Genomic DNA, 27,254 nt, shown 5'->3' on the forward strand with positions numbered 1-27,254 from the left:
ATAGCATTTTTTTAAAAGCCGAGAAATGCGCCGTATTTGATAGCTTGCTGCGAGACCTCACACCGAGCACATCTACTGCGGGTGTGGTGCCTGTTATCGGACCCGGAGTTAGCAACATCCCCCAAGAACCCAAAGAGGAGAGTCCTGGCCCCTAGCCCTGCCAGTGTAGCAGAAATGATGAGGATGATGATGCAGCAGCAGCCGTTCTTCTCTGCGTGAGTAGCTTAATGTTGTTCGTGTGTAATTTACGTTGAGTAGGCTAACCACGTTATTACATTAATGCATGTAAGGTGAACTAGCAAACACAGACGTAGTTACATGCGGCTGTCTTCTTGTTTGATGGCAGATACTCCCTTCACCCTGGCCAAAAAGGCTAAAATGACCAAAGAAAAAGTGGAAAACAGTTAAACATGAGAGGTTTAGGACAAAGTTTGTGTTTTTTCCATTGTTTAAGCACTGCTTCCAGCCAAGAGTGATACCATATATGCCCCATAGCTGCAGAAAAGGCTAACATTGTTATCTTTTTACAAAAAGACAGCTAAACGAGGTTTTTGGACAAAGTGTGTGTTCTCCATTCTTTAAGCACCAGTTCGAGCACCGTTTAAGCACCAGCACCGTTTCAAAAGTACCGGTTTGGTACTGGTATCGGATAAAACCTAAATGATACCCATCCCTACTCATGACCAAAGGTGAGGGTAGGAAACTAGATCAAACAGCCCTTCTGTCAATCTACCGCTCACCTGTCAACATACTCGAACTCTTCTGCTTGGATCAAACTACCATCTACTGAAGCAGAATCCAGGAGACCATCACCTGATCCGTGGTAGTGGGTGGAGTTTCTGGAGGCAGTGGCTCAGGTTGTTGGGAGACTGGTTCTGCATCTGTTGAAGGAGTGGCTTCCTCTGGTGCTTCAGATTCAGTGGGTGGAGTTGGGGGCTTGTGGGTTTCGTCTGGAGCAGGCTCCACCTTTTCCACTTGAGTTGTTGCTTTGATTTCATCTTCAGCTGGGCAGACGTCTACCATGCACCTGGTGAAGAGGAGCAGCCGTCATTAACATCATAGAAGAGCGAACCAGACCTGCACAAAAGCTGCAGAGCTGATCCTTCCACTGACATCATCTGCACTGACAAGCAACAATTCACAGCAACGTTCATGTCAGAGTTTACAGTGTGAGGTGAATATCTCAGTGAGTTTCCTATGAGAAGCACGTGGGCACAGGAAAACTTACAATTGCAATGTAAGTGGCTTCTGTTTGAGGTATAATCTACTGTGGAAGGATCTGATAGGGAAATACTGACATTTGTACTCTTGGGTCCTGTTTTTCTAAATTATGAGACAAAATGTTTGCAACTGGTCAAACATTCAGACATAAGGTTGTACCCTGAACCCCATGGGGCAAATATCTGAGGTGAGATCTTTTCTCATTTTTGCCGTTCACTGGATAACGTTGTTATTATGGGTAAGTGTGTACAGAGGACACGAATCGCATTTAAACACATCAAATTCTTTCTAGAAATGGTGAGCCAGTTTAGTTTGGTTTATTTTGTTAATTGTTGGCGGTTATATTAGAAATAACAGGATGCTGTCAGCATTATTTGGGAACATCAATATAATCGATTACAATACCTGCCCTGTTCAAGCAACACTGCTAAAGAAGACAACACTGGGCTGTGTCTGGGCCTGTTAGTATTTTTTTGTTCTAAGTAATCAAGGTAATCGATTATACAAAGCAAAATGTGCCCTCTTGGCTGTATCTTGGACTGAATCTTCAACTATAGTTAACCATAATGAAGCCACCAGAAGCAGGTGAAACACAGTAGCTGGCTGACAAAAACAGAACTGCTTTATTCTGTGTGGTTATACCGCCTATAAAAAAATCCAACCTACCTTTTGAGATCTGCCCTGATTCACAGAAGAAAAGTAGGCAAGACGCAGCAGAAAATAAAAGGTAAATGTAATCACTGGAAAAACTGAAAGAAGCAACTTCTACAGGAGTAGTGCATAGTAAACGTCTGGGCATAAAAACTATTTGAACCAAAGTCCTGCCCTGATTTCTGGATAACCATAAACTCTGAAAGCCCCTCTATACATACAACAAAGGAAACATCTAACGACAGAAAGTTAGTTGTTGGAGACCAAAGAGAGCTTTACCAGGAGACTCCACGTGAACCCATCATGCCAGTTTGCTGAAGTCAGGCCTTTGTCAGCGTAACGAAACAAGTACAACATGCAGTGAAAATGTGTTGCGTCCGAGCTGCAGACGTAGCCACACCATTCCAGGGCATTCGTGGCGATCGTGGCTCAAGAGTTGGGAGTTCGCCTTGTAATCGGAAGGTTGCCGGTTCGAGCCCCGGCTCGGACAGTCTCGGTCGTTGTGTCCTTGGGCGAGACACTTCACCCGTTGCCTACTGGTGGTGGTCAGAGGGCCCGGTGGCGCCAGTGTCCGGCAGCCTCGCCTCTGTCAGTGCGCCCCAGGGTGGCTGTGGTTACAATGTAGCTGCCATCATCAGTGTGTGAATGGGTGGATGACTGGATGTGTAAAGCGCTTTGGGGTCCTTAGGGACTAGAAAAGCGCTATACAAATACAGGCCATTTACCATTCCTTTGGACCTAGCCAGGACCCTTACTGGATACTCGGAAGGAATCAAACTTACCACTACACTATCCAGCTGCCAAAAGCTTGCCCATTGTCTGCTTACCAAACCCCAGGATTAAACCAGGGACCTTTAGATCTACGGTGTAACGCTCTCCCAACTGAGCTACTTCAGCTGGCTGTGTCTGACATTCACCGTTAACAACAGGAATCAGCTTCTTAGGTTAAATCTGTGGTGTGAGGTTGTGTTGTTCAAAGTCTGGCCTGCTGTGCTTTTTGGGGCCGAGCTGTTATGACAGCTGGCTACGCTGGTGCAGATTAGGTTTGAACTTTTTATAAATATGCATTTATGTACAGGTGTCACTGATGTGACACATTTAAAATGTTTTCACAGAAGCACTGTATGGCCAAAACACATGTAGGAAATTAAACAATGTGTAGGCTGGACGTCATCAGTGACCCATCATAGGAAGGGCTGGATTTTGTTTTAACTACATGGCAAATTTTAAAAAAGTCTCTAACATTCATCTTGGGTATACAGTTTAATTCAATTCAATTTTATTTCTGTAGCACCAAATCACAACACCAGTTACCTCAAGGCTCTGAAAGTTTAGTTTAACAACCGAATGACAACTTGAAGATTTGAAATGACCATTTCTCGTTAGGTCTTATTCATTGGCGCTAGAAAGGAGCCAAATAAAACCGGGTAGTGTTTTATTTGGCCAACCAACTCCTGCAAATACATTGGACTCTTTAGTACCCAGGCAACATTAGTGCTATGGAAAAGTAAACGAGCTGTGAACCAAGTTTGAGGAAAAAGCTATGGGAGAACTGACTGCGCGGCCCTCTGGTTTTATCCTTCAGGATGTTCTCCAAGTGACAAAACTGATTTCAGCTCCTAGTGGAGCGAGTCAAGTTCGAACAAACACCTGTTAAAAAGAAGAGATACCAGCCAGGAACGGGGCAGGACTTCAGTTTGCTCTAAAAAGATGTAAAAGGTTTAAAGCTTCATAAATCTGATAATGCCAGCAGGCACATCAGCCTCTTAGTGCACACTTGTGTGTGCAAACTATTTGAGTATCTTTTAGTTTCTTACTCTACAAGCAGACCAAATTCTATGACCAAACTTACTGATCAGATTTAGTCTCTTCCTCAACAGTGGTCTTGATTTTATCTTCCTCTGTCACTTTATTTTCCTCAGGACTCTGATTCTCTGTGCTGTCTTCACTGTCCTCCTGCAGGTTTTGTAACCTGAACAGCGTGCAGCAAATGTTAAATAAGATGGAGAGTCCCAGTCAGACACCTGAGACAGCTGAGCTCATCTTTCAACCATTCTGAAGCTAAAGGCGGTAGCGACAGAGCTAAGCAGAGAGCAGCGAAGGTGCATGAAGATGAAGCCTGCTGTTAAACTAAAAAGGCTAGACCAGCAGAAACTGTCCACAAACTACACTACTGTTATCCATGGACACATGGATATGCACACAGCAAACCTTTGGAGGCCTTATGTTGAAAATGTTGATAAAATATTTCATAACTCTACAAGAACAGAAACAAGTCGCACAGAGCGACAGCAGCGATCTCAAATCAATTTTCTATCAATTTAAAGAAAAACAGGCTGAATCCAACAATAACGCTTCCTATTCCAACAGCCTGTTCTTTGAATGGGACCTGAATGTATAGTATTTTTACGATTTCGTGCTCTAATTGTTTTAGATGTTCTCATAATTATAACATATAGAAGTTGGAATTTTTCAAGGTTTTATTTTTTTTGACATTTAATAACTAGTCGACTGGTTTGCGGAACCTGACTGATGTGGAAGGTCAGTGTTCAGGGAAGGATCTTACAGATGGCGTGACATAAAAACAGCTGTTATGAATGAGACACCGACATCAGGGGTCTGTATGACCTGTATGTCCTGTACAGTGACATTGATGCCATACACCTTGGCTTTGTGTTGTTACATGACTTACTGTTGGCTAAGGTCAGTACAGTATAATGTTACATGTAGTACTAGTTAGTGTTAGCAGTTGTTTTTAACTTAGATGTAGCCAACTAGACAATAAGCATTTACATTCCAGCGATTTTCTCAAGTAGTAACTTGAGGACACTACGGTTAGCTAGCTAGCTAACTTAGCTTACATAGCTATCTACAGAAATATGTTAGCTGTGTTATTAGCTAAATATAACACTATTAGCTAAATATGTTAGCTAATGTTAGCTGATAAAGTAACTTAGAAAAAACTAATTTATCTGCACAAACAGCCTTGGGAGTGAGGTGTGTGAGGTAGCTTACAAATCTTTAAGACTAACAAGTAAGCTAGTGTTTGCTTATATTAGCCAAGATTGACAGCTTTCAATCAAAGAGCCCCCATCAATAAAATGCTCTGCTGACGATAATCCTCATTTCCCCACACTTCAATTTGGCTAGACAGCATTCATTAGATGAAAAAGATTTTTTTCTAGTTATTGTTATCTAATGTTGCTAGCTAATGTGGCATCCTTTGATTTGAGTGCAATCAAAGATGAGAGAAACCAGCCTGTTGTTAAAGGCATCAAAGAGAGCTGGGAAATTTCTCTTTTCATGAAAGCGTACATGTTGCTGATAGGAGTTCAGCAGTAGCATGTAAGTTATTTAACACACTGTTCAACCCAACACTTGGAATATAAAGTGCTATGTGGATTGTGTTTGAGATAAGAACATTGTCTCACCTGTCCCATCACTTTCAGGTGATATAAAAGCTGCAGCAGCCTAAGCTAGTAGCACAAAAGCAGCATGTAAGACCCACAGCATTGTTATTTGGGCTTCACCAAAGGAAACTTACTCTGGATCATCCTCATTTTCTTCTTCCAGGATATTGGGCAGCCTGTTCAAAGCAAACAGGAGCAATTCGAGGTTTCAGGTCACGTTGGACTGTTTTCTGTTTACCATACTACTGCTCAGATGTTTGAGATACAACAAGGATCTTTTTTGATAAATCCCAATAAGCTCATAGGTTAGAGCACTTTGCCATGGCGCTGCTCATGCGTGATGTTTTGAATTGATGTTACTTACTGTTCATTGGACTCTGGTAGTGTTTCTATTACAATCTTAGCTGAATGCTCCACCTCGAGCTGGCGGACTGCCTCCTCCGCTGCCTTTCTGGCCATCTCCTCGGCCACACGAGCTGCCTCCAGACGCTCCTGCTGCAGCCTGTAACAAGATCAATCAATAGTCATGGATAGAAGAATTTATGTGACTTAAATAACAAAGACATCTTGCTAAAATTGCTCCCCAAGAACGCCCAAGAGACATCATCATCATCCTTATTGCACATATGAGACAAAAGACTGAGGCTAACCTTTCCTCCATGTGAGCTAGGACTGCCTCTCCAGCCTCCTTTTTGATGCTGTCAATCAGTGGACTCAACTCATCCACCTGTGATTCTGCATCTCCAGTCTGCAACCAGCCATGATTTTAGTTACTTAGCAACAGTTCACTCGAGCAGTCATCAGTCACCTAATGAACTCTGGTAGCACCATGATAACATTTACACAAGGCCTTTGTTAGTATTACCTTATCCTTCCCCATAGTGCTGAGACTGGAGTCTGATTCTGAAAACATTGTCAGACATAAACCGGTCCATGGCGCAAAAAAGGTTGGGGACTGCTGTCATATATAAAATATGACTATCCAGAGTTGGGACCAGGAAGCAGAGTTGCAGTCTTACACGCTTCTCTGCAGCTTCTCTCCTCCTGCTACCCCCCCAAAAACCCATCTCCATAGAGACTGTGTCAGCTTCCAAAAAGACAAAAAACAAACTAAAAACCAGCAACAAACAACTTAAACATAAACAATTACAAAGAAAGAACAATACAGTATCCACATCTGAACCAAAGAGTAAAACAGTGAAATGTGGATTATTAAATATTAGGTCTCTCTCCTCCAAGTCTCTGTTAGTACATGACTTAATAATTGATCAACAAATTGATTTACTCTGCCTTACAGAAACCTGGTTGCAGCAGGATGATTATGTTAGTTTAAATGAATCAACACCCCCGAGCCATTCTAACTACCAGAAATCTCGAAGCACAGGCCGAGGGGGCGGTGTGGCAGCAATTTTTCACACCAGCCTATTAATTAATGAAAGACCAAGACAGACTTTTAATTCATTTGAAAGCCTGATGCTTAACATTGTCCACCCCAGCTGTGAAACTCAGAAACCAGTCTTACTTGTTATCATCTATCGTCCACCTGGGCCTTACACAGAGTTTCTGTCTGATTTCTCAGACTTTTTATCTGATTTAGTTCTGAGCTCAGATAAAATAATTATTGTGGGTGATTTTAACATCCATGTAGATGCTAAAAATGACAGCCTCAACATGGCATTTAATCTGTTATTAGACTCAATTGGTTTCTCTCAAAATGTAAAAGAACCCACCCACCACTTTAATCACACTCTAGATCTTGTTTTAACATATGGCATCGAACCTGAACATTTAACAGTGTTTCCTGAAAACCCTCTCCTGTCTGATCATTTCCTGATAACATTTACTTTTACAATAATTGATTACACAGCGGTGAAGAGTAGACTTTATCAAAGTAGATGTCTTTCTGAAAGCACTGTAACTAAGTTTAAGAATATAATCCACCCACTGTTATCATCTCCAATGCCCTGTACCAACACAGAGCAAAGCAGCTATCTGAACGCTACCCCAACAGAGGTCGATTATCTTGTTAATAATTTCACCTCCTCACTACGTACGACTCTGGATACTGTAGCTCCTGTGAAAACTAAGGCCTCAAATCAGAAGTACCTGACTCCGTGGTATAATTCTGAAACACGTACCCTAAAGCAGATGACTCGTAATCTGGAGAGGAAATGGCGTGTCACAAATCTAGAGGATCATCATTTAGCCTGGAGAAATAGTTTGCTGCTTTATAAGAAAGCCCTCCGCAAAGCCAGAACATCTTACTATTCATCACTGATTGAAGAAAATAAGAACAACCCTAGGTTTCTCTTCAGCACTGTAGCCAGGCTGACAAAAAGTCAGAGCTCTTTTGAGCCAACCATCCCTTTAACGTTAACTAGTAATGACTTCATGAACTTCTTCACAAATAAAATTTTTATCATTAGAGAAAAAATTACCAGTAATCATCCCACAGATGTAATATTATCTACAGCTACTCTTAGTACCATTGATATTAAGTTAGACTCTTTTTCTCCAATTGATCTTTCTGAGTTAACTTCAATAATTACTTCCTCCAAACCATCAACGTGTCTTTTAGACCCCATTCCTACAAAACTGCTCAAAGAAGTCCTGCCATTAATTAATTCTTCGATCTTAAATATGATCAACCTATCTCTAATAATCGGCTATGTACCACAGGCCTTCAAGCTGGCTGTAGTTAAACCTTTACTCAAAAAGCCATCTCTAGACCCAGCAGTCTTAGCTAATTATAGGCCAATCTCCAACCTTCCTTTCATATCAAAAATCCTTGAAAGAGTAGTTGTCAAACAGCTAACAGATCATCTGCAGAGGAATGGTTTATTTGAAGAGTTTCAGTCAGGTTTCAGAGCTCAGCACAGCACAGAAACAGCTTTAGTGAAGGTTACAAATGATCTTCTTATGGCCTCTGACAGTGGACTCATCTCTGTGCTTGTCCTGCTAGACCTCAGTGCAGCGTTCGATACTGTTGATCATAATATCCTATTAGAGCGATTAGAACATGCTGTAGGTATTACAAGTACTGCGCTGCAGTGGTTTGTATCATATCTATCTAATAGACTCCAGTTTGTGCATGTAAATGGAGAGTCCTCTTCACACACTGAGGTTAATTATGGAGTTCCACAGGGTTCAGTGCTAGGACCAATTCTGTTTACATTATACATGCTTCCCTTAGGCAGTATCATTAGAAGACATAGCATACATTTACACTGCTATGCAGATGACACCCAGCTCTATCTGTCCATGAAGCCAGATAACACACACCAATTAGTTAAACTGCAGGAATGTCTTAAAGACATAAAGACCTGGATGGCCGCTAACTTTCTGCTTCTTAATTCAGATAAAACTGAGGTTATTGTACTCGGCCCTGAAAATCTTAGAAATATGGTATCTAATCAGATTCTTACTCTGGATGGCATTACCTTGGCCTCCAGTAACGCGGTGAGGAACCTTGGAGTCATTTTTGACCAGGACATGTCCTTCAACGCACATATTAAACAAATATGTAAGACTGCTTTCTTCCATTTGCGCAACATCTCTAAAATTAGAAATATCCTGTCTCAGAGTGACGCGGAAAAACTAGTTCATGCATTTATTACTTCCAGGCTGGACTACTGTAATTCATTATTATCAGGATGTCCAAAAAACTCACTGAAAAGCCTTCAGCTAATCCAAAATGCTGCAGCAAGAGTCCTGACAGGGACTAGAAAGAGAGAGCATATTTCTCCTGTTTTGGCTTCCCTTCATTGGCTTCCTGTTAAATCCAGAATTGAATTCAAAATCCTGCTCCTCACATACAAGGTCTTAAATAATCAGGCCCCATCTTATCTTAATGACCTTGTAGTACCATATCACCCTATTAGAGCGCTCCGCTCTCGCTCTGCAGGCCTACTTGTTGTTCCTAGAGTATTTAAAAGTAGAATGGGAGGGAGAGCCTTCAGTTTTCAGGCCCCTCTTCTGTGGAACCAGCTTCCAGTTTGGATTCGGGAGACAGACACTATCTCTACTTTTAAGATTAGGCTTAAAACTTTCCTTTTTTCTAAAGCATATAGTTAGGGCTGGACCAGGTGACCCTGAATCCTCCCTTTGTTATGCTGCAATAGATGTAGGCTGCCGGGGGATTCCCATGATGCATTGAGTTTTTCCTTTCCAGTCACCTTTCTCACTCACTATGTATTAATAGACCTCTCTGCATTGAATCATATCTGTTATTAACCTCTGTCTCTCTTCCACAGCATGTCTTTATCCTGTCTTCCTTCTCTCACCCCAACCGGTCGCAGCAGATGGCCGCCCCTCCCTGAGCCTGGTTCTGCCGGAGGTTTCTTCCTGTTAAAAGGGAGTTTTTCCTTCCCACTGTCGCCAAAGTGCTTGCTCATAGGGGGTCATATGATTGTTGGGTTTTTCTCTGTATCTATGAAGCGCCTTGAGGCGACTTTTGTTGTGATTTGGCGCTATATAAATAAAATTGAATTGAATTGAATATATCACACTATTTACCACAGTGTTTACAGTTCTCCTGCCATTTCACTTTTGCCATGGTACTGGAATACTGGTATCCTGGGTCTGCAAAACATACTATGGTACAACCAGTACTACAGTGGTATTTGAAGTGCTGCAGTACCTAAAGTGCTTACTAAATAACTTATTCTGGTAGTACTAGTTTCCCACTGAAAGTGTTAATTCAAAAATGACCGTGGTAACATTTAGATGGCCACAGTACCAGCACTGGTATTAACACTTATCCTTCCAAATGCCACTGGGGTTATTGGACCCTTGTTCTTAAGGACAAAAGTTTATACACCATCTACAATCTTTACTACAGTGGTAATAGAAGTGCTGCCATTACTTTGGTGCTACCATAGTAGAGTGCCCTGTAGTTACTGTGAAACCATAATACCAAACATGGTACCATATAAATAGACACAGTGCCTACACTGGTACTACCATGTTGATTGTCCCATGGCATTGGGATACTGATATCCTGAAGGACATGTACTGGTAACTGAAGTACTGTCATGCCTTTCTGGGACTACGACTGCAGAGCTGCTACCATACCATTCTTCCACATGGGTTAGTACCATGTTAGTACCATGTTACCTGTGGCAGAACTACAATTTGATTTAAAATACTTATGTTCATAGTGAGCATATTACACTGGTGTGGCTCAGAGCTGTGTGTTACAATCATGCGGTCAGGTCAGGCTCACCTCCTTTTTGGATGGCTTCACATCCTCTTTCTTCTCCAGCTGTGGCTCTTCCTTCACCTCCGGCTTTGTTTCCTTGACTTCTTCCTGTTCAATGTCCTCCAGCACCAGGTCTGTGTTCTTCTGTATGATACTGACTGAATGGCACATGGCAGGAAGAACAGGGCTGAAGACTTTCTCTATATTTATGTGTTTAGAAGTCTCCAAGAAGGTGCAGTAAAAGCTGGAGTATTCATTTAAAAGGTTGTAATAAGAAACATACATCAATCTAGTAATCCTAACAGATGGCTAGTATGAAACTTTTGCTTTAAAAAGGTTAAAGTAAAGAAATGGACTGTGTTTGGGGTAATTCAGGTAATTCATACTGAGTAACTGCATTTTCATTTGTTTTAGATGTGCGGGTTTAATTATTAGAACGTCTAGATTTTCAAACGGCTCCTTTTGATCCATATTGTGAAGTATTTAAGCACCTGCTACTTAACTGGCATGTCTGAAATAAATATTTTAATTGAAGAATTTAGAAATAAATGTGCTTTGAGTCCTAAAAAAGCTTAAGTTGCTAGAAATGATTAGATTTTTGAACAGTTGATAACTGATTGATTGGTTGGTTGATTGATAGGTCTATTGCCCTTTTCAGGTTTATAACAACAACACAACAGACACCTTTTTTTCCAAATAATGTCTTTATTATAATGAATATTAAGCAAAAGGCTTCCTTTGTAGTCGTCTGCAATGATTTAGCAAAAACCTTCAAAGGGGACCAGTTGTGCTTTACCTCAGTTTCTGGCTGGTATCATTTTAATATGAATAAACATATTTATGTTTATTTGTATTCAAAGTTTCAAAGACTACGCAGAAGTCACTTGCTACAGGAACAGCACCCTCATGACGTACAGGCAGTACATCTCAAAAACACAAGGTGCTGCCCCTCTGTAGGCTTCCATAAGTCAGGCAATCAGAAGGCATTGGGCTTTTAGAGATGGGTACCTTGAAGAGACGGGAGCTAAAGCAGCTAGTTTCAGACAGGAAACTACATAAAGGGGCAATATACGATAAATAAGAATTATTTTCACCTGAGAATCTTGCCAAGTTACTCTGGTTAAGTTCCAGGATTAAAAGATTAAAGAGCTGGAAATGAGAACAACTGGTCCCCTTTACCAAGCAAGCAGTTGACGTGGACTACCAGCAATCCAGAGTTCCCAGTATGAAGGGGCACCAAAGGCTTGGACTTTAAACAGAGCATAGCAATAAAGACTTCCTAATCATAACTGGTGTTCATTAAAGGGGACATATTCTGCTTTTTGTTTGTTTTCCTTCAAATATCTCCTGTTCAGATGGTAGAAGTTCATATTAAACATGGGCAAAGAGTGAGATTAACCCTAATATGGTCATCTCAGACACGGATGCCCCGCCCACCTTATAAAGGGCAGCTTATCATAAGAAAGGGGGAGGAGCTAACATAATGTTTTAGACAAAGAAAGAACTTTGTGAATGAACAACGACCCGGTGTGAGACAAAGGATTATTTTGGACTTTGAATCATGCAAAGCTACTCTGTTAGAGTCAAACAATCAAAACAGGGAGCAGAAGCAGAATGAGTCCCCTTGAATAAAATCATACAATTGTGCCCCTTTTCTAAGTTTAAGTTCCGCACGATGGCTGTGCAAAACAAAAGCAGTGCAGCTTTGTGAGCGCTACAGGACTGAATCTTGCCGTAGCTGTGCGCAAACAGCTCTGAGTGTCCATCAGTCAGTTAAAGTGTCTGCTGCTGTCAGTGTCAGTGTGAGCGACTCTGTCCCGCTCTTCCTTCTCCTTTTATTTTAAGGGGCTCTGTCCGCCTTTCCCCCCTGAAACAGAAGGAGAAGAGCAGCCCAGTTACAGTCTGCCTCATCACTGACACCAGCCCCTGACCTACCACTAACCAATCAATCAATTCGCCAGTGCACGTGTCACAGAATAATATAAATGGGGTCTTCTAAAAAAATAGATGTAGTAAGAAAATTACTTTTTAATTGACTTAAATCTGTAGCTCGGTTTAGGGTGTTTGTCATCGAAAAGTTTGGTTGTAACAATGAAACGCGAGAAATTTCCCACCTCACTTCTATTAAATCAGTAAATGTTTTTATATAGAACTTTAGTATATTTAATGAAGGCATCCAAACAACCAAATGCATTTTACACCCACTCCAAGAGTCACAGTGTAAGGATGAACCAGGTTTTCAGTCAGCATGATTTCTATAACCAACTTTCAGCCAACTTCAGAAAGTCTATATTGGGATCTTCATGTGTCAGTGGTGGCTGCTCAAAACAAGCTACAGCATATAAAAAGTCTCCTTTTCACGTGCATTTATATCGGATCATCGAGCTGCGTTTCCTGTTGTATTGTTCCCTTTGGGATGGATGGATGTAAATTATCTGTATCTCAGTATTTTCTGTCCAAGCTGCTCATCGTACAATTGGCCACTAATAAACTCACAACTGAGTGTGATGCAACTCTGATGTTGGTTTGTTGTTGTACTTACTGGTCTGCACCTCGTCATTTCCTGCATCCTGTATGAAGGAAACAGATGACACCTTCAGGTCACCTGACCTAACTGGAATTTTATGGCATGTTTGCGAGAGCTGAGCGTCGTGTAACAGCAACTCACCGACTTCTGCACGGGCTGAGGCAACATGCGACCGATCCCATTGACGATCCAGCCCATCATGCTGGAAGAACAACAAGAAGAGTTGACTACAGTCAACATCCGCATAGAATCATGGAGGTATGGTTTGTTTGGTTTTCAGGACCAAACCTGACGCTGAACTGCTTTTCTTCTGTCTGGACTAACGCTAGCTTCCCTGCTAACAAGGACAAAATACTTTTCTATCTCAACATAAATATGTTTCCACTTACTTTGGTGGCTCCTCGGCTTCCTTGGTGGACCTGTGAGGACAAAAGTAGGAGAGACCTGAGCTTCCAGCTTTGAAAAATCAAGCAAAGCTGCCTTAAACCTGCATTCTTCCTAATAACCAGCAGGGGGCGACTCCTCTGGCATGATTTTGTAGAAGGCTGTGAGAAAATGTACTTCCTGCTCACCTGATCTCTGAGCTAAGTAACACCTTCCGGTGAGTTTATGGTCTCAATCACTAGTTTTAAATCTTACCGAATGAAACATGATGCTCATTTTGTAAATTATGGTCCAATTTAGAGTAAAATAGATCATTCCGCAGGGCCTGATTCCCTTTTAAAGACTTTAAAACAGGACACAACACCGTGACAAAGGTTTGACTCACTTCTCGGTCTCTGGGGCTGGTTTGGGGACAGGTGGAGGAGCTGGAGGCGGAGCTTCAGCTGTTTAAAAGGGGAGGAGCAAATCATATTAGCACAATTTTACAAAACGGCACCACTGAATCCTAAAGTTTTACATGTCCAAGAAAAGGCATCTGGCAGAAAGAGGCTAAGTAGAATTACAGATGTTGGACGCAGCTTACACTGCTGTTAGCAACTGCATTTATAGTTAAAAAAAAATCAGAAAGCTGTCATCAGTTCGTAAAGATTTTCTTGCTGAATAATATCTAAACATGTATTTCCATAAAATGCTGATTCTATTGGTTTTTGTGAAGGTTATCTACAACTATGCTGACCTCTGTGTTTTCAACCAGGACCAAATATCACAAAAGTACAGCCAGTCGAAGGTGATTAAATGTCCAAATGTTTGTTTTAGAAAGAATAAGTACTCTCTTTTCTCCAGCTGTCAGCAGAACATGATGTTTCAGGTGAGCTCAACCAAGCAAAGCAGTTCAAATCAAACATTTACCACCACAACATGAAAGAAAATCTCTGAGCTAAATAGGTCTATAATGATGATTTGTGGCTGAATGAGAAGTAAAGATACCTTTAGCTGGAGCTGGAGCTTCAGCCTCCGTTTTTGAGCGAACATGGATCTCTGGCTGAGGAACCACCTTCTCGATGCCCTGTTTGATCCAGTCTATCATGCTGTGAGTAAGAACACAGGCAGATTGAAATATCACATGAACAGTTAGCTCCTGTGAGGTGGCTGAGTTCTGTTTCTTTGTGTTAACCTTCTGTTTATGTCTTGTTTGTCTCATTTTCTCCTCTGTCTATCTCAAGTTTTACTTCTTGTTTTGCTTAATTATCTTCACCTGAGTCTCATTTACCCATCCATCTCTCACCTCTAACATCTGATGCAGCGGTCCACAACCTTTTATGCCAGACAATATTTTCACGGACCGGCCTTTAAGGTGTCAAAGATAAATACAACAAAATAAAACCAGAACCAGTACCACAAAAAAGAAGATTTATTCATAACACAAGGAAAAGACCTGGGGAAACAGAGTTAACAATAAAGACATTTAAAAAATAAAATTAAAAAACGATAAAAATCTTGAAAACCATGAATTTCACACCTGAGCCTCAGCCCTAGTGGCCCGGTACCAAATGGCCCGGGGGTTGGGGACCGCTGATCTAATGTATAAATAGTTCTGTCCGCCCCTGCATCTTAATAAAACACAGACGCTTATTTAAAGGAAAGATAATGTTGTAAAACAGGACGCTGACCTCGGTGGCTTGTTTTCAGTTTTGTCATCTCGGTCCGGTTTCACCTCCACCACAGTAACCGGAGGCTCTGCAGCTGAAAGACAAGGAAACTGATGATTGACTGAGCAGCAGCTAAAATCCAGTCCGTGTCTGCAAACATATTCAGGTCTGTTCTCACCTGGAGCAGGTGCAGCCTGACGCACCTGAGGAGAAACAAGCATGTAACCAAGGCAGGAATATTTTTGGTAAAAGCTAAAAATATGATCATGGAGATGGAAACACTGCAGAATCTGTAATCAATGATTTCCCAATGTTTAAGATTACTTTTAGCTTTCCACACACTGTTGGGGTTTCAGATTGTGTTCAGGATTTCTTTAAATGATTGTGGTGGATGTTGGACTTTAGCAGAACTTTTAAAAAAAGAACTATTAATGATCTAAACACTCCAGAGTCAGATGTGTGTTTTTGTTTAAAATAAAATTGAAATCAGAGATGTAAATTAGCTTTAATAACTTTAGCTGACAGTCGATGGCCGGGTTTGGTCAGATACTTAAAACAAACACTATTTACAACAACAGTGAGACCTTCAAAATATGCTGACTGCTTAGGTGCAATTAAGGACTGGCCAGGAGTAACTTGGCCGAGACATGAACAGCTTTCAGATGAAGCTGCTGGAGTCCATCAGTCAGTGCTGGCGTACCTCTGCCGGCTGCTCAGCTGTGGGCGGCTCTTTGCTCTTCAACTCAGGCTGAGGAACAACCTTCTCCAGACCCTGAGATATCCAGGCAATCATCCCTTTGCTAAGGAAGAAACATGCATTAATAACTGTGAGAGGGATTTTACGGGACACTAGGAGGCGCTGCGGAAGATCCAGCGAAGCTTAATGAAGGATTAAACAGCAGCTCGCTATCTGGCATCTGATCTATTGGTGCTTTTCGTAAAGAATCTCGATCTCTGGCATCCTGCCTTTGATAAGCTGCTCACTATTTGGCATTCCGCTCATTGATAGGCTTTTCAAGCTGCTCACTATTTGGCAATATGCCTGCTGATCGGCTTATGAATCAGATTAGTATTTAGTTTTTATTATGGTGGTTACTCACTCGTCTTCGGGTTTACTGTCAGGGCAGAAAATGCAAAGTCCATTACTGAGTCTAACAGTTCTGACGTTTCCGGCTTCTACACAAATATCACGAGACTGAACACAGAGCTGTTTCACACACAGCTGTTTACCTGGCTGGTTCAACTTCCTCCTGTGAGTAGGCAGCATGAGTGAAAAGAGAAGGAAACACTATGAGAACAATAAAAGAGCTGGACCTGAAAGAACTGCTGGATCCAGCTGCAGCAGATGTTCAAACCGATCAGTCCAAGACTCGTAAAAACATCAGCGTTTTCTGAATCACAAACTAACTTCTCAAACTGGCCCTACGAGCGCTTTCAGAGAGACATCAAGCAGGTGTGGGGTTCAGATGAAGCTTTCAGGAAGGACTACAGGTATAATCCTGGGAAACTGTTATGGTGAGATTGTTAGCCAATTATAAAGATAGTGAGCATTCAGGGTCAGGTCAGGTCTGGACACTAGAAGAGTCGATCATGCTTGGAGAATATAAGTCAGCAGAAGAAATGGGCAAAGAGATCAGTTTCTGACTGTAAGTGGTCTCTTTGTGTCTCTGCTTCTGTTTATTTTTGTCTTTTTGTGACTCCTATTATTAAAAGAAGGAACAGTTTATGTTCTGGAAGGTTCACAGCACACTTAAACCACTAGTGAGATTTTAAAAAGTATCATTATTATGCAAGACTTCCGTTTGCTGATTTCTCCTCTGCTTTTAACAAGATGCAGCCTCATATTTGTGCGAGAGCGCGAGTCTGTCCAGGTCCTTGTTAACGGACAAATGTCCAGTGGGATTGTGTGAAGCTCTGGTTCACCTCAGGGCTTTGTTCTGGCACATCTTCTTTTTATTATGTACACCGACATCTGCAGGACGTCTTATGAGAACAGAGCACTGTGATCCCGTTTTACCTGAATTTGTAAAGTGGTGTGATGATAACTATCTGGAGTTAAATGTGTCAATAACACAGAAAATGATTATGTAGTTGATCATTTTTAGACATTTCTCCTTGTATTCTAGTTTTTATCTTACTTTTAATGTATTTATTTATTTATTGACCTCATTGTTGTCGATCTCTACCTTGACATGCAACAGTGTTTGTGACTAGTGGCTCTGTGTGTGTAAGCTGCGATCAATTTTCTGTTTTTTGAAAATCTAAATCTGAAAAACTGAAAAACTGACTAAGGGCTAAAATCAGGACTGCCACCTTGTAAACCAACAGAGATTTCATCTGATGTTTATGAAAACCTCACAGACTTATCTTTTTGAAAAATGAAGCTTGAGTCTGACTCTGCGTCAGACCCAGGGTCGTTTATCAGGACCTCACCTTGGCAGTGGAGTTTGCTCGGCTCATTTTCGGTGAGACTGCGGGTTGAGGCAAAGCGCCGCTGATCCACGTCAGCATGCCGCTCTGAGACCCAGCTGCTGGGCTGAGGATGTAAACGTTTAAATTCAGGCTTTTTATTCACTCTCCTGGAACAAAGCAAAGATTTTTTTTCCCTTCTAAAGTAACACTGAACCGAAATATAATCAGGGCTCAAAATCAAAAATGCTACTGAAATTATGCAGCTTGTTTAAAGGCTGAAAAACATAAAGAGATATTTAATCTTTAGTGTGTACAAGGAAAATGTCCCTGGTTACTTCCCTCACTGGAGTCAGAGGTAAGAAAAAAGGTACTAAAATCATTAAGAAGGGAAAAGTCTCTTAGCAAGCTAATGGTGCATTCTCCAGGGGAGTATTATCACAGATAAAATTAAATTATGAGACATTCACAGTGAAGAATCCATCATTAACATCATGTTTCCATCGTGTAGTACTGTATTTTTGGACCATAAGGCACACCGGATTATAAGGAGCAAAACAAAACACTTTACTCAACTAGTTCTTCTTGCTTCCTCCACTTCTGTACCAATGATTCATTAATATTGAATTCTCTCACAGCTGCTCTATTCCCATGTTATTGCAGTATATTAAAGACTAACTCGTATTGTGGATGGATTATCTCAGTTGTTCTCCTGACTGAAGTTTGGCATTTGTCCCTAATGATCGGGAACCCTCACGTTAACTTTTATTGAATGGAAAAAAGTTAGTGTTTATCCACCAGCTTCACGGTGTTTATGTTATGCTAACATAGCTGTGCCGCTAGCCACCACGTAGCACATCATTATATACCAGCTAGCCCAACTTCAGTAACCCTACAAACGTCACTACTGTTTAGTTTTCTGTCTTCATTTATGTTGGAAGTGATAGCAGAGCTGTACGTTTGAATTGTTTCAGAAATCTCTCAGTCAGAACATGCTATATCATGCTCAGGTGGAAGCTAGCGAGCTAACTTCCTGCTAACTTCTAACTCTGTTAAATTTAATAAATCCTGTTTTCATGGATGCCTGGATTTTAAACTTAATTGTTACACCTGGTAAAGCAGCAACGCTGATCATTTTATTACAGATGAAAGAATTTAGACAGTTTGTAACTCTCAGTGATGCTGCAGTGTTCGTTTGACTTTGGGACCTGAAGCGGACGGAGTTTTGGATCCAGATTACTCTGCGAGGCTCCTGACTATGGCAGCCGTAATGCTCCAACAATCCATCAAGCGGTGCGGCTTCATAGCTTACCAAAGTCGTACTAAAACATTTTTTTGAAAGATTTTTGAGTGCCGTGTAGCACATAAAATCAGTTCGAGGTCAGTAAGCACAACCAGAATTCTTATATAAGGCGCACCGGATTATAAGGGGCACTGTTGATTTTTGAGAAAATTAAAGGATTTTAAGTGCGCCTTATAGGCCGAAAAATACGGTAACTGTTAATAAAGTCTAACAGCTGAATGAAACAGGAATTTTAGAGCTATTAGTACTCATTAGTAAATCTGTATAATATTAGGTTTTAGGATTAATAAAACCTTTAAGTTAGGTTTTACTGAAAAATAATAATAAAAATAAAAACAATAAAAAAAACATTTTATAAAATGTCATAAATATCCAGCTATTTTTTCTATAGAAGTATTAAGAAAATTCAGAGGAAAATTAGTTTTTCAGTTATCTTTGAAGGACTAGGTTAGCATTAGATTTCAGCTAATTTAGCAGCAGTTTAGGCTAATGTAGCTATCAGCCATAGCTTGAACTGGGAACTCAGAGTTGTATATTTATCAGTTGTACCATAATGTTTGTTATAATACTGTTCATGTGTACTTTTCCAAACAAATAAACTCATTTGGAAAAATATTTGTCCTTATAAATAAAACCAGTGTGTGTTGGGATTTGCTGGAAATACAGTTGTAACTTGCTTATAAATAACAACTAATTTTTATGCAACTATGAGGAAAGGTTTCAGGAAATAAGGAGGAAAATATGAGCTGCACTGCTGGCTCCTTTTGTATAGTTTAGGTTTAACATTGTGTTTAAGTTTAAACATTGTGTCTTGTGTGGTATATTTGCAGGTTATAACTTACCCATTCTCCGCTCCTGTCTGAGGTTCCTGCATTGGTTTTTCAGCTTTTGGTGCTGTCAGTCAAACATTGATATATGTTTAATATTTTTAAAAAACAAAGATGCCGACTGAGCTACACAAAGTTAAACGATTTGCATGTGAATGATCTTACTTTCACTTTTGACTTCATCTTGAAACTTCACTTTCTTCTCCTGTTTAACACACAAAGTCATCTTATATATATTTAACTAAAATAATGCATAAAAAGTAACAGTGCAAATACTACTTCTGGATAAAAGTATTAGTATCATGATGGACATTTAGCACACACACTTCAACACCATAGTTTACAGAATCATGATAGTCCATATGGATTTGACAGTGACCGTAGTGAATTTCCTGTTCATTTTCTCTGATCAGTTTCAGAAAAAAGAGTTTTAAGCCTTGAAACAAGCCAATTAGCTCCAAGCTGAATCAAGATTATTAAAAAAAATATTTGATTTTGATGATGAGTTTCAGGTTCAAATAATGGGTCTCAACATTTCCATAGTAACGGTAACCTCCGCCAATCACCAACATTGTTGTTTCAGTTTAATATTAGACATTGTTAATAACATGTGTTTTTGTTAAAGTGTGGCGGTACCACACAGACTTGTGGTTTCCAGAACAGCACAAAAATTTGAGTTATTAAGGCAAACAACCCATTCTGCCTCACAATGCTCCGTAAACATGACACAATAAAACATTTTTTAGTTGGGCAAAGCTTACAGTAACTGGAGGCGGAGCAGCTGCAGGGGGCGGGGCAGGAGCAGGGGGCGGGGCAGCATCCTTCTGTTCTTCTGATTTTTTGGGCTCAGGCGGCTGGGGAACAACTTTGACCACCCAGCTCAACATCCTCAAAGAAGAAGAACAGACACTGTCAGCCATTACAGTGTGAACCTATTACTAAATATTATCGTCTTCTTCATGTCAGGGCAGGCTCTGTGTTTACAATCACTACGGAAACGCCTGTGGATATGAGGACACATGGAAACCAAACACAATTAGCTTCCCGCTGCACTTAACGGTGTTTAGATCATGTCTGGCTGAGTGTCAGTTCGAATTAGATCAGACCGATGCTGACCCTAATCCTCCACAGGAGGCCTGGCAGCACAAAACGGCTTTTCACTGCAGCCATACGTTCATTTACACTGGTCTCCAGTTTGGCACTTTTACTTTCTAATTGGGGTATGTGCCAATTAACCAGTTGGGAAGCTGACTAATTTGTTAGTCAGTTTTCCTTTTTTCCAGTTCTAAAAAAGGAAAGCCAACATGGAAAGATGTGAACATGTTATATTTATATTCTAAAACACTGCATTTGATAATGAAATACAACAACATTACCATAAATTTAACACTGAAGTATATTGTGTTTACGTTATTAGTCTCTATCTGGCTTGTTTTCAACCACAGAACAAAGTTGACGCGTTAACTGGTAAAGCTGCATGATTATTGTGATAAAATGCAACGTTAGCATTATGCAATGTGTTTTTAGGGTACAGATGTTACCATTTTAGGGCTGTCCCACAAAAACCACCGACTGACTCATGACGACCTGGCATCAGGATCAAGGCGCAGCAATGTGAAAGTATGTTGCGTGCATTGAAATAATGGACTCATCTAACAGCCTGAAGTCTCTTTGTTTTTCTGGAGTTTAAAGGTTGGTCGACTAAAAATGTCTTTTTCAGTGTTTAGTTGGACTAAGTCACACTAAAGAATCAGCTGTTTATTTTTTATATTTATATTTAGTTTTAATATATTTAGCTAGGTTAGCTAGCCTGGTTTCATATGCTACAATTAGCATCTTGATTACCGTCGCAAAGCTAATCAAGCCGGGTTGTATTAGCAGATAACATCACAGACTCACCTTTTTTTTTTTTTTTTAAATATACGCAAGTCTAGCTTTAAAAAGTAAAACTTAAGGATTCATCTGTCTGTGTCTTCATGGTGTCTGTGTCTCTCTCACTTTTTGTTTTTGTCTATAAAGTAGCTGCTAAGCTAGTTGGCTCTTTCGCCAGGTGAGCGAATCAGCTGGTTTAGGAAAGCAGTAGAGCTTTTCGAATTGACTGGTTATTCTTTTTAGACTTTCAGATAACTGCCAAAAGAGAGAGCTTCCTAACTGATCGAACCCTCAGGTAAGACCAGATTTATCAAAACTAATCTGGACCATTGTTTTCATCCTGTAAAGTAACTAAGTATATTTTTTAAGTTACTTTCATTTTATGCTTCTTTATGCATCATCACCTCCTTATTTATGAGGTAAATATTCTACCTTTTGTTGCATAATGATGCGTTACACAAACCGTAAACTTAACCAACGAACCATATAAAGAGATATTATTATATTTCAGGAGTGTAATATTTAAAAACAGAACACTTACACATTGAATTAGTGCATAAATGATATTTTTACTTTTGCACTTTATATTTTGGGTTAATTAATACTTTCACATAAGTATATTTTTAATATAGGCTGATTTTTTGGATTTTAAAATTAGTGTAGTGCCACTTTTTACTAAAAGATTCGATTTTTGTTTCCACACACTGCAGCTCATTATTTGTGTTAAGTCAGTTTTAACTCTGTCATCCTAAATTACAAATTGCTCTCAAAGGATTTCAGAGTCACCAACACCCTCCAGCTTCAGTTCAGGTAAAGAAAAACTCACAGAAGAGCACCTCTGGTGAGTTTACAGCAGACATAACTCGGAGTTTTAAACCATTTTGACTTCATGAGCTCAAAGTTACTTAAATATACCCCTCACCCGGTTCAATTTTGCGACTTTGGGAGCTCTCCTGTTGATGCTTATGCTAAAATGTTAAAAAAGAAAAACATCTTTTGAAAATTCAACAGAAACCACGTTTAATTAATCTCTGCCTCAGTTAGACCTCCACAAGACCCAAAACTGGGGATCAATATCAAACAAATGAGTGTGTGTTAGCAGAAGTTCACGGCATCAGCAGCAATCAAGTTTATCAAATTTACAGGACAACCTGATAAAACCACAGACCAAGAAGAAAACAATAGTTATGGTTCAGCCTTGTGTCTCCTGCCCTGATTCGTTGGTTCAGGAAGCTCAAATTGAACTATAAGTATAAACAAATTTAAAGAGTACAAATCACCAGCTACTACCATTCGAAACCAGGGCATGCACCTGAACTGTAAGCGAAACAAGGCACCTAATCGACTTTATTTCATTGTTCTCAAAGCTACGCAGCATCCATGGAGGTGTCAGTGGTCAAAGTGTTGGGCGTCTCTTGTCCTACCTGAGTTGCTCAGTTGGGGTCCAGCAGCATCCCACAGAGCTGCGGGGAAGAAGCCGTGTAGACCTGCAGGGATCTGAACACTGTGGGAGGATTACGCAGGAACTCTGCTAACAAGATTACTAAGCCGATGAAAGGCAGAGCAGGGCAAGACATGGAATCAGGTTACACTTTCAGAAGCTGAACCATGAAGGGAACCACAGTCCTCAAACCAAACCACAATGGTTTATCAATAAAGTTCAGATCTATCCAGCAATCGGACACCAAATAAATAACTGAAAAACAATCTTCCGATGGAAACCTTGGGTACCATCGATGTAAACATTATCCCCGACCAAGAACATCCCCTCTGTGCAAATGGCAACAGCCGACCCCTAGTCAGTCACTCTTTGCTAAGGAAGAGCTCACTGAGCAACAAAGAGCCCGAAGTGCTGATGGGACTGGGGATGATCAGTCTATGTTCCTGCCTCACCTATGGCCACGAGAAACAAGCTTCCTCTGGGCTTAGAGGGCTGAGGAGGTGCAGACCTGCTACTCCTCTATATCGAAAGGAGCCAGTTAAGGCGGCTTGACCATCTGACTGGGACACGTCCTGAATGACTCCTAGTTGAGGTGTTTTGGGCATAGAACAGACAAGGGGCAGAAAATGAAAAAGCTTTCTTTTGAGGTTCTGTTTTTAATGAAACGATCCACTGATTTATTTCTCTGTTATTAGAATCCCACCTGCTCCATATGACTGAATCTACGTCAGGGAAAAAGCTTCCAGGTCCAACGGTGACTAACATGTCAAGTTCAGTACCATCTCTGTCGCTGACTTGTTGTAATAAAGCTGTTAATAACTCTAATTTACAGGTTTGATTCCACAAGTCAGAGGCCTCGTTTGTCCTCAGAGCCGTGGACGTTTCACTGCCTTTTTTGTCTCTGGTTTGGATAAAGGTGGTTTGGTAAGGGCCTGGTTTTGGTTCTGGAGCTTGTTTACAGCTCTGGGCTGCAGCACACTGTGGCGACTCCGTGTTAAAGCTGTTAATGTGGCCCTGAGGATTAGCTGCTAACGAGGTTAAGTCCAGTGTCAGCAAAACAGAGGATCGGATGAGGCACTGCAGATACCTGAGCGCCATCTCAGAGTGCACCTTAAATAAGGGTCGGACATTTTTCTGTCCTTCCTTCCTTCTTCTCTGCTTCTTTTGCTTTTCCCGTCTCCATTCTGTTTTTAATGTAATCTTCTCTTCTGTCCTTCCCTTGTCTCCTTTCCTGCACCCGGCAGATGTTTGACCTTCAGTTCTGCTGCATCATAAAAATTTCATCCTGTTTGCTTCATTTTTCTTTGTGTTGTGTCATGAAGTGTAATAACAGTCACACAATGAGCCTTTATGCTCTGCAGTGGACTCGGGTGAACTGGGCCTTTGCTGCCCTCTTGTGGATGATCTGTGTCGTCCTCAGTTCCACACACGGAGCAGACCTGGCTCTCGTTTCTCAGCTCTCATATCTCTGACGACATTGAGTTTCTGATTGTGTTATCAGCGCCACGCAGACAGCCCTCATTTTCTTTTTCTGCCCCTCAGAGTTCAGCTCGTCCCTTCGAGGGCAGCTTGAACTCAGCTTGCATTCCTCTGCATTACACCACTGTGTAAAGCTCCTCACCTCCCAGCAAGTAAACACCCTTCATCAGGACTCTTCACTTTTAGAGAACAGCTTTCAAAGGAGGAATCACATGTTTACATTTTTCTAGAACAAGTAATATTCAGAGACGTTGTTTATCCAAACAAAATATATCTGCAGCCAAAAAAAGGGGAGTTTTACACCTGCACAGATTACTGTAGATAAAACGCACGCAGCGGTATGAAACCTTTAAAGAAAGAAATCTTTTGCACAACTTATTCAGAGAAGCTAATCTCACTCATGACCCCATACTGCACACCTCGTTTTTATAGCCCCAATACACAGAAGCCAAACCCTGTACCATGAATCCAGTCCAGCATTCCCAGGATATCTTTTTCTTATCTGACTTGTCACATCCCAACAACATTGTCAGGATCATCAGGGTGGTTCAGTAAATCATCCCAGGGTTTCCCAATCAAGCACTGACTCATGGCTTTGAGTCTGGATTTTATCCAGCAGCTGTGGAGAAAGCCGAGGGTGGTGTCATCACCGTGCAGGTCAACCTGCCTGTGCTATGCACAAAATTACAAGCCATACAGATTTCAACAGAAAGGGATAAACTAAAAGGATCGACCACAGACTGTGAAACTGCTTACAGCATGAAGCTCTGTGGGCTTTGTGTCTGTTTTTTCTTTTATTAACTTTTCTCACATAAAAGCTTTTTATAAAAGAGAAGCAGATAAAAAGGAAGAGAAAACTTTAGCTTCTTTTTCAGGTGTTACTCTGGTGTCATTAACGAGGTCTACAATCAAGAGTTTATAACGAGGTGCAAGCCACGGATTACACTCAAGAACAGGAAGTCGAAAAATCTAGAAGAGCCAACACAGCGCTGAAAAAAAATTGTTTGGTGGAGGAAACCAAGATGAACTTTTACCAGGATAATGAGAAGAGAAAAGTATGCAGAAGGAGAGAAACACCTCATGATCTAGAAGCATCCATATCATGTGTCTAACATGGTGGAGGGGTGAGAGAAGGAAGAGAGATAGAGATTAATAACAGGTATGATTCAGTGCAGAGAGGTCTATTAACACATAGTGAGTGAAGAAGAAACACCCAGTGCATCATGGGAATCTTCCAGCACCTTAGACCTATTGCAGCATAATTCAGGTAACCCTGAATCCTCCCTGAATCCTGGTCACCTTTTCCAGCTGTTAACTGTTCTCCAGGAGGGTTTCCTGCTGATCCTGCTCCAGCTGTGACCGTCTGTGGTAACGATGAATGTGCCTGTTTCTGTTCATGCAGGGAAGATTAAAACTGTTGGGATCAGAAAGGCTGACTCATGGATGACTGCTGAATGAGTGTGACGACTCGCTCAGCATCACCATAGCAGCTCGTTTAGACCATCTAACCTGTCAAGGCCCCGATTTCTCTGGCCACCATCACCCCCTCCCTCCACAGGGAGGTCACTTCCTGCTGGGACACACCTGAGACCATGTGGCCCTGTTACGATCAATAAAACTCCGTCACTGTCCCGCTCCACCCCGCCGCACCTGCTTTATCACACACTGTCTGGATAAATATTAGCAGGGCTGAACCACGCTGTCTCACTCGGGCCGTAGAAACTGTCAGTGAACCTGTCGATAAACTTCAGAAGAGGACAGAAAAGGGAAGTGTCACTGCTGAAGAGTGATCATGACATACAGTCTCTTAAATCTGATCTGACACCACTGTAAAAAAAACTCATAATTAAAAGTGTGCAAGTATAAATTGATTTTATTTTTAAAGGCGACCCATTCTGCTCAGTTTGAGTTTAGTATTTTTATTGTGGGAGTGCATCAGAGCAGCTTTGCATAATAACACGATAAAAAAAAAAGATTTTAAAAAAATCTTTAAGTTCCTTAATTCATCATCTCCATGAAACAAGCTGTTTTATCTCCTGTCTCTTCAAGGTCCATCAATCAGAAGATAGATGGACCCTGGATGTTTTAGAAGCATGCACATGAGTTAGAGGTCACTACTGGACCTTGAGTACTGCTCTTCTTGTTCCTCCTTGCACAAAGAAGATGATACCTGTGCTGCTGGGCTGAGAGACACAGCAAACCTACTTCTGATGACACTTGGATGTGGATGTGCCATCACAGAGGAGCAGGACTACCTGCACAGCCTGAGTGGGCTGGCTGGTAGCCCTGGTAGGATTCAAAATCCTACGTCACCTTGTTCTCAAGTTAGTGCATTCAGAAGACTTTTAGAAAACCTGACCTCTGACCTTGAGGTTTTTAGCAGATGCATCTATGGTATCAATCTGAAAATCCTAGGTGACTTCCTTCTCGAGTTATTGCATTTAAAGCTTAGGTGTTCACATCTTCTGCCCACCAGCCCGACGGGGTGACGACAAAGATAACAAGCTAAAGTCGGTGACCTCCTGTGGACCCCGCTCTGCCACGACACTTGAGAAAGGCAGACTGACTCTGTGGTTATATAACCAACTTGTTAGGCCCATCGGATGATATAAAACTAGCAGCCTGACTTCACCTGACTGATCACCGAGCAGAAACCTTTCTGAATCGCCCTCATTCACTTTGCTTTGTTTCATGAACTTGACTCACAGACGATGCAGGAAGGAGTTAAATCATGAGCTCAGATTGAATTTAAGAAAAAATTTGTATCTAACTTTTAAAGCCTCCCACCAGCCAGCCAGCCAATAAGAATCGAGTGTTTTCTCGGCCCCTGGCGAGGCGATTTGAGCCTCGCTGAGGAATTTCTGCCCATGTGTCCAGCCTG

At 41.1% G+C, this 27,254-nt stretch overlaps 1 protein-coding gene across 7 annotated transcripts in view; it reads right to left on the reverse strand.

Moving 5' to 3' along the window:
- Positions 1–23,356, reverse strand: part of cngb1a (cyclic nucleotide gated channel subunit beta 1a) — a 41,015-nt gene extending 17,659 nt beyond the window's left edge. Inside the window, exons 1-22 of one of the 7 annotated variants that reach the window (XM_026176534.1) lie at positions 22,878–23,354; positions 20,343–20,469; positions 19,747–19,786; positions 19,597–19,648; positions 17,476–17,578; positions 16,273–16,292; positions 16,143–16,157; positions 15,743–15,842; positions 15,221–15,245; positions 15,064–15,136; positions 14,381–14,481; positions 13,779–13,836; positions 13,399–13,428; positions 13,151–13,211; positions 13,025–13,052; positions 10,507–10,640; positions 5,933–6,030; positions 5,647–5,784; positions 5,417–5,458; positions 3,725–3,844; positions 1,888–1,902; positions 814–1,027 (exon numbers count right to left, since the gene is read on the reverse strand). In XM_026176534.1, coding sequence (XP_026032319.1) covers positions 814–1,027; positions 1,888–1,902; positions 3,725–3,844; positions 5,417–5,458; positions 5,647–5,784; positions 5,933–6,030; positions 10,507–10,640; positions 13,025–13,052; positions 13,151–13,211; positions 13,399–13,428; positions 13,779–13,836; positions 14,381–14,481; positions 15,064–15,136; positions 15,221–15,245; positions 15,743–15,842; positions 16,143–16,157; positions 16,273–16,292; positions 17,476–17,578; positions 19,597–19,648; positions 19,747–19,786; positions 20,343–20,468 — 1,593 coding nt within the window. In that variant the 5' untranslated portion in view covers position 20,469; positions 22,878–23,354. Of the gene's footprint in view, positions 1–813; positions 1,028–1,887; positions 1,903–3,724; positions 3,845–5,416; positions 5,459–5,646; positions 5,785–5,932; positions 6,031–10,506; positions 10,641–13,024; positions 13,053–13,150; positions 13,212–13,398; positions 13,429–13,778; positions 13,837–14,380; positions 14,482–14,567; positions 14,738–15,063; positions 15,137–15,220; positions 15,246–15,742; positions 15,843–16,142; positions 16,158–16,272; positions 16,293–17,475; positions 17,579–19,596; positions 19,649–19,746; positions 19,787–20,342; positions 20,470–22,877 lie in introns of those variants that run through there. The other 6 variants (XM_026176551.1, XM_026176542.1, XM_026176560.1 and 3 more) reach the window with 6 other exon arrangements.
- Between the last annotated feature and the right edge of the window lie 3,898 nt (positions 23,357–27,254).

This window comes from Astatotilapia calliptera, chromosome 1 (assembly GCF_900246225.1).
Source record: "Astatotilapia calliptera chromosome 1, fAstCal1.2, whole genome shotgun sequence".
Classification (NCBI taxonomy): domain Eukaryota; kingdom Metazoa; phylum Chordata; class Actinopteri; order Cichliformes; family Cichlidae; genus Astatotilapia; species Astatotilapia calliptera.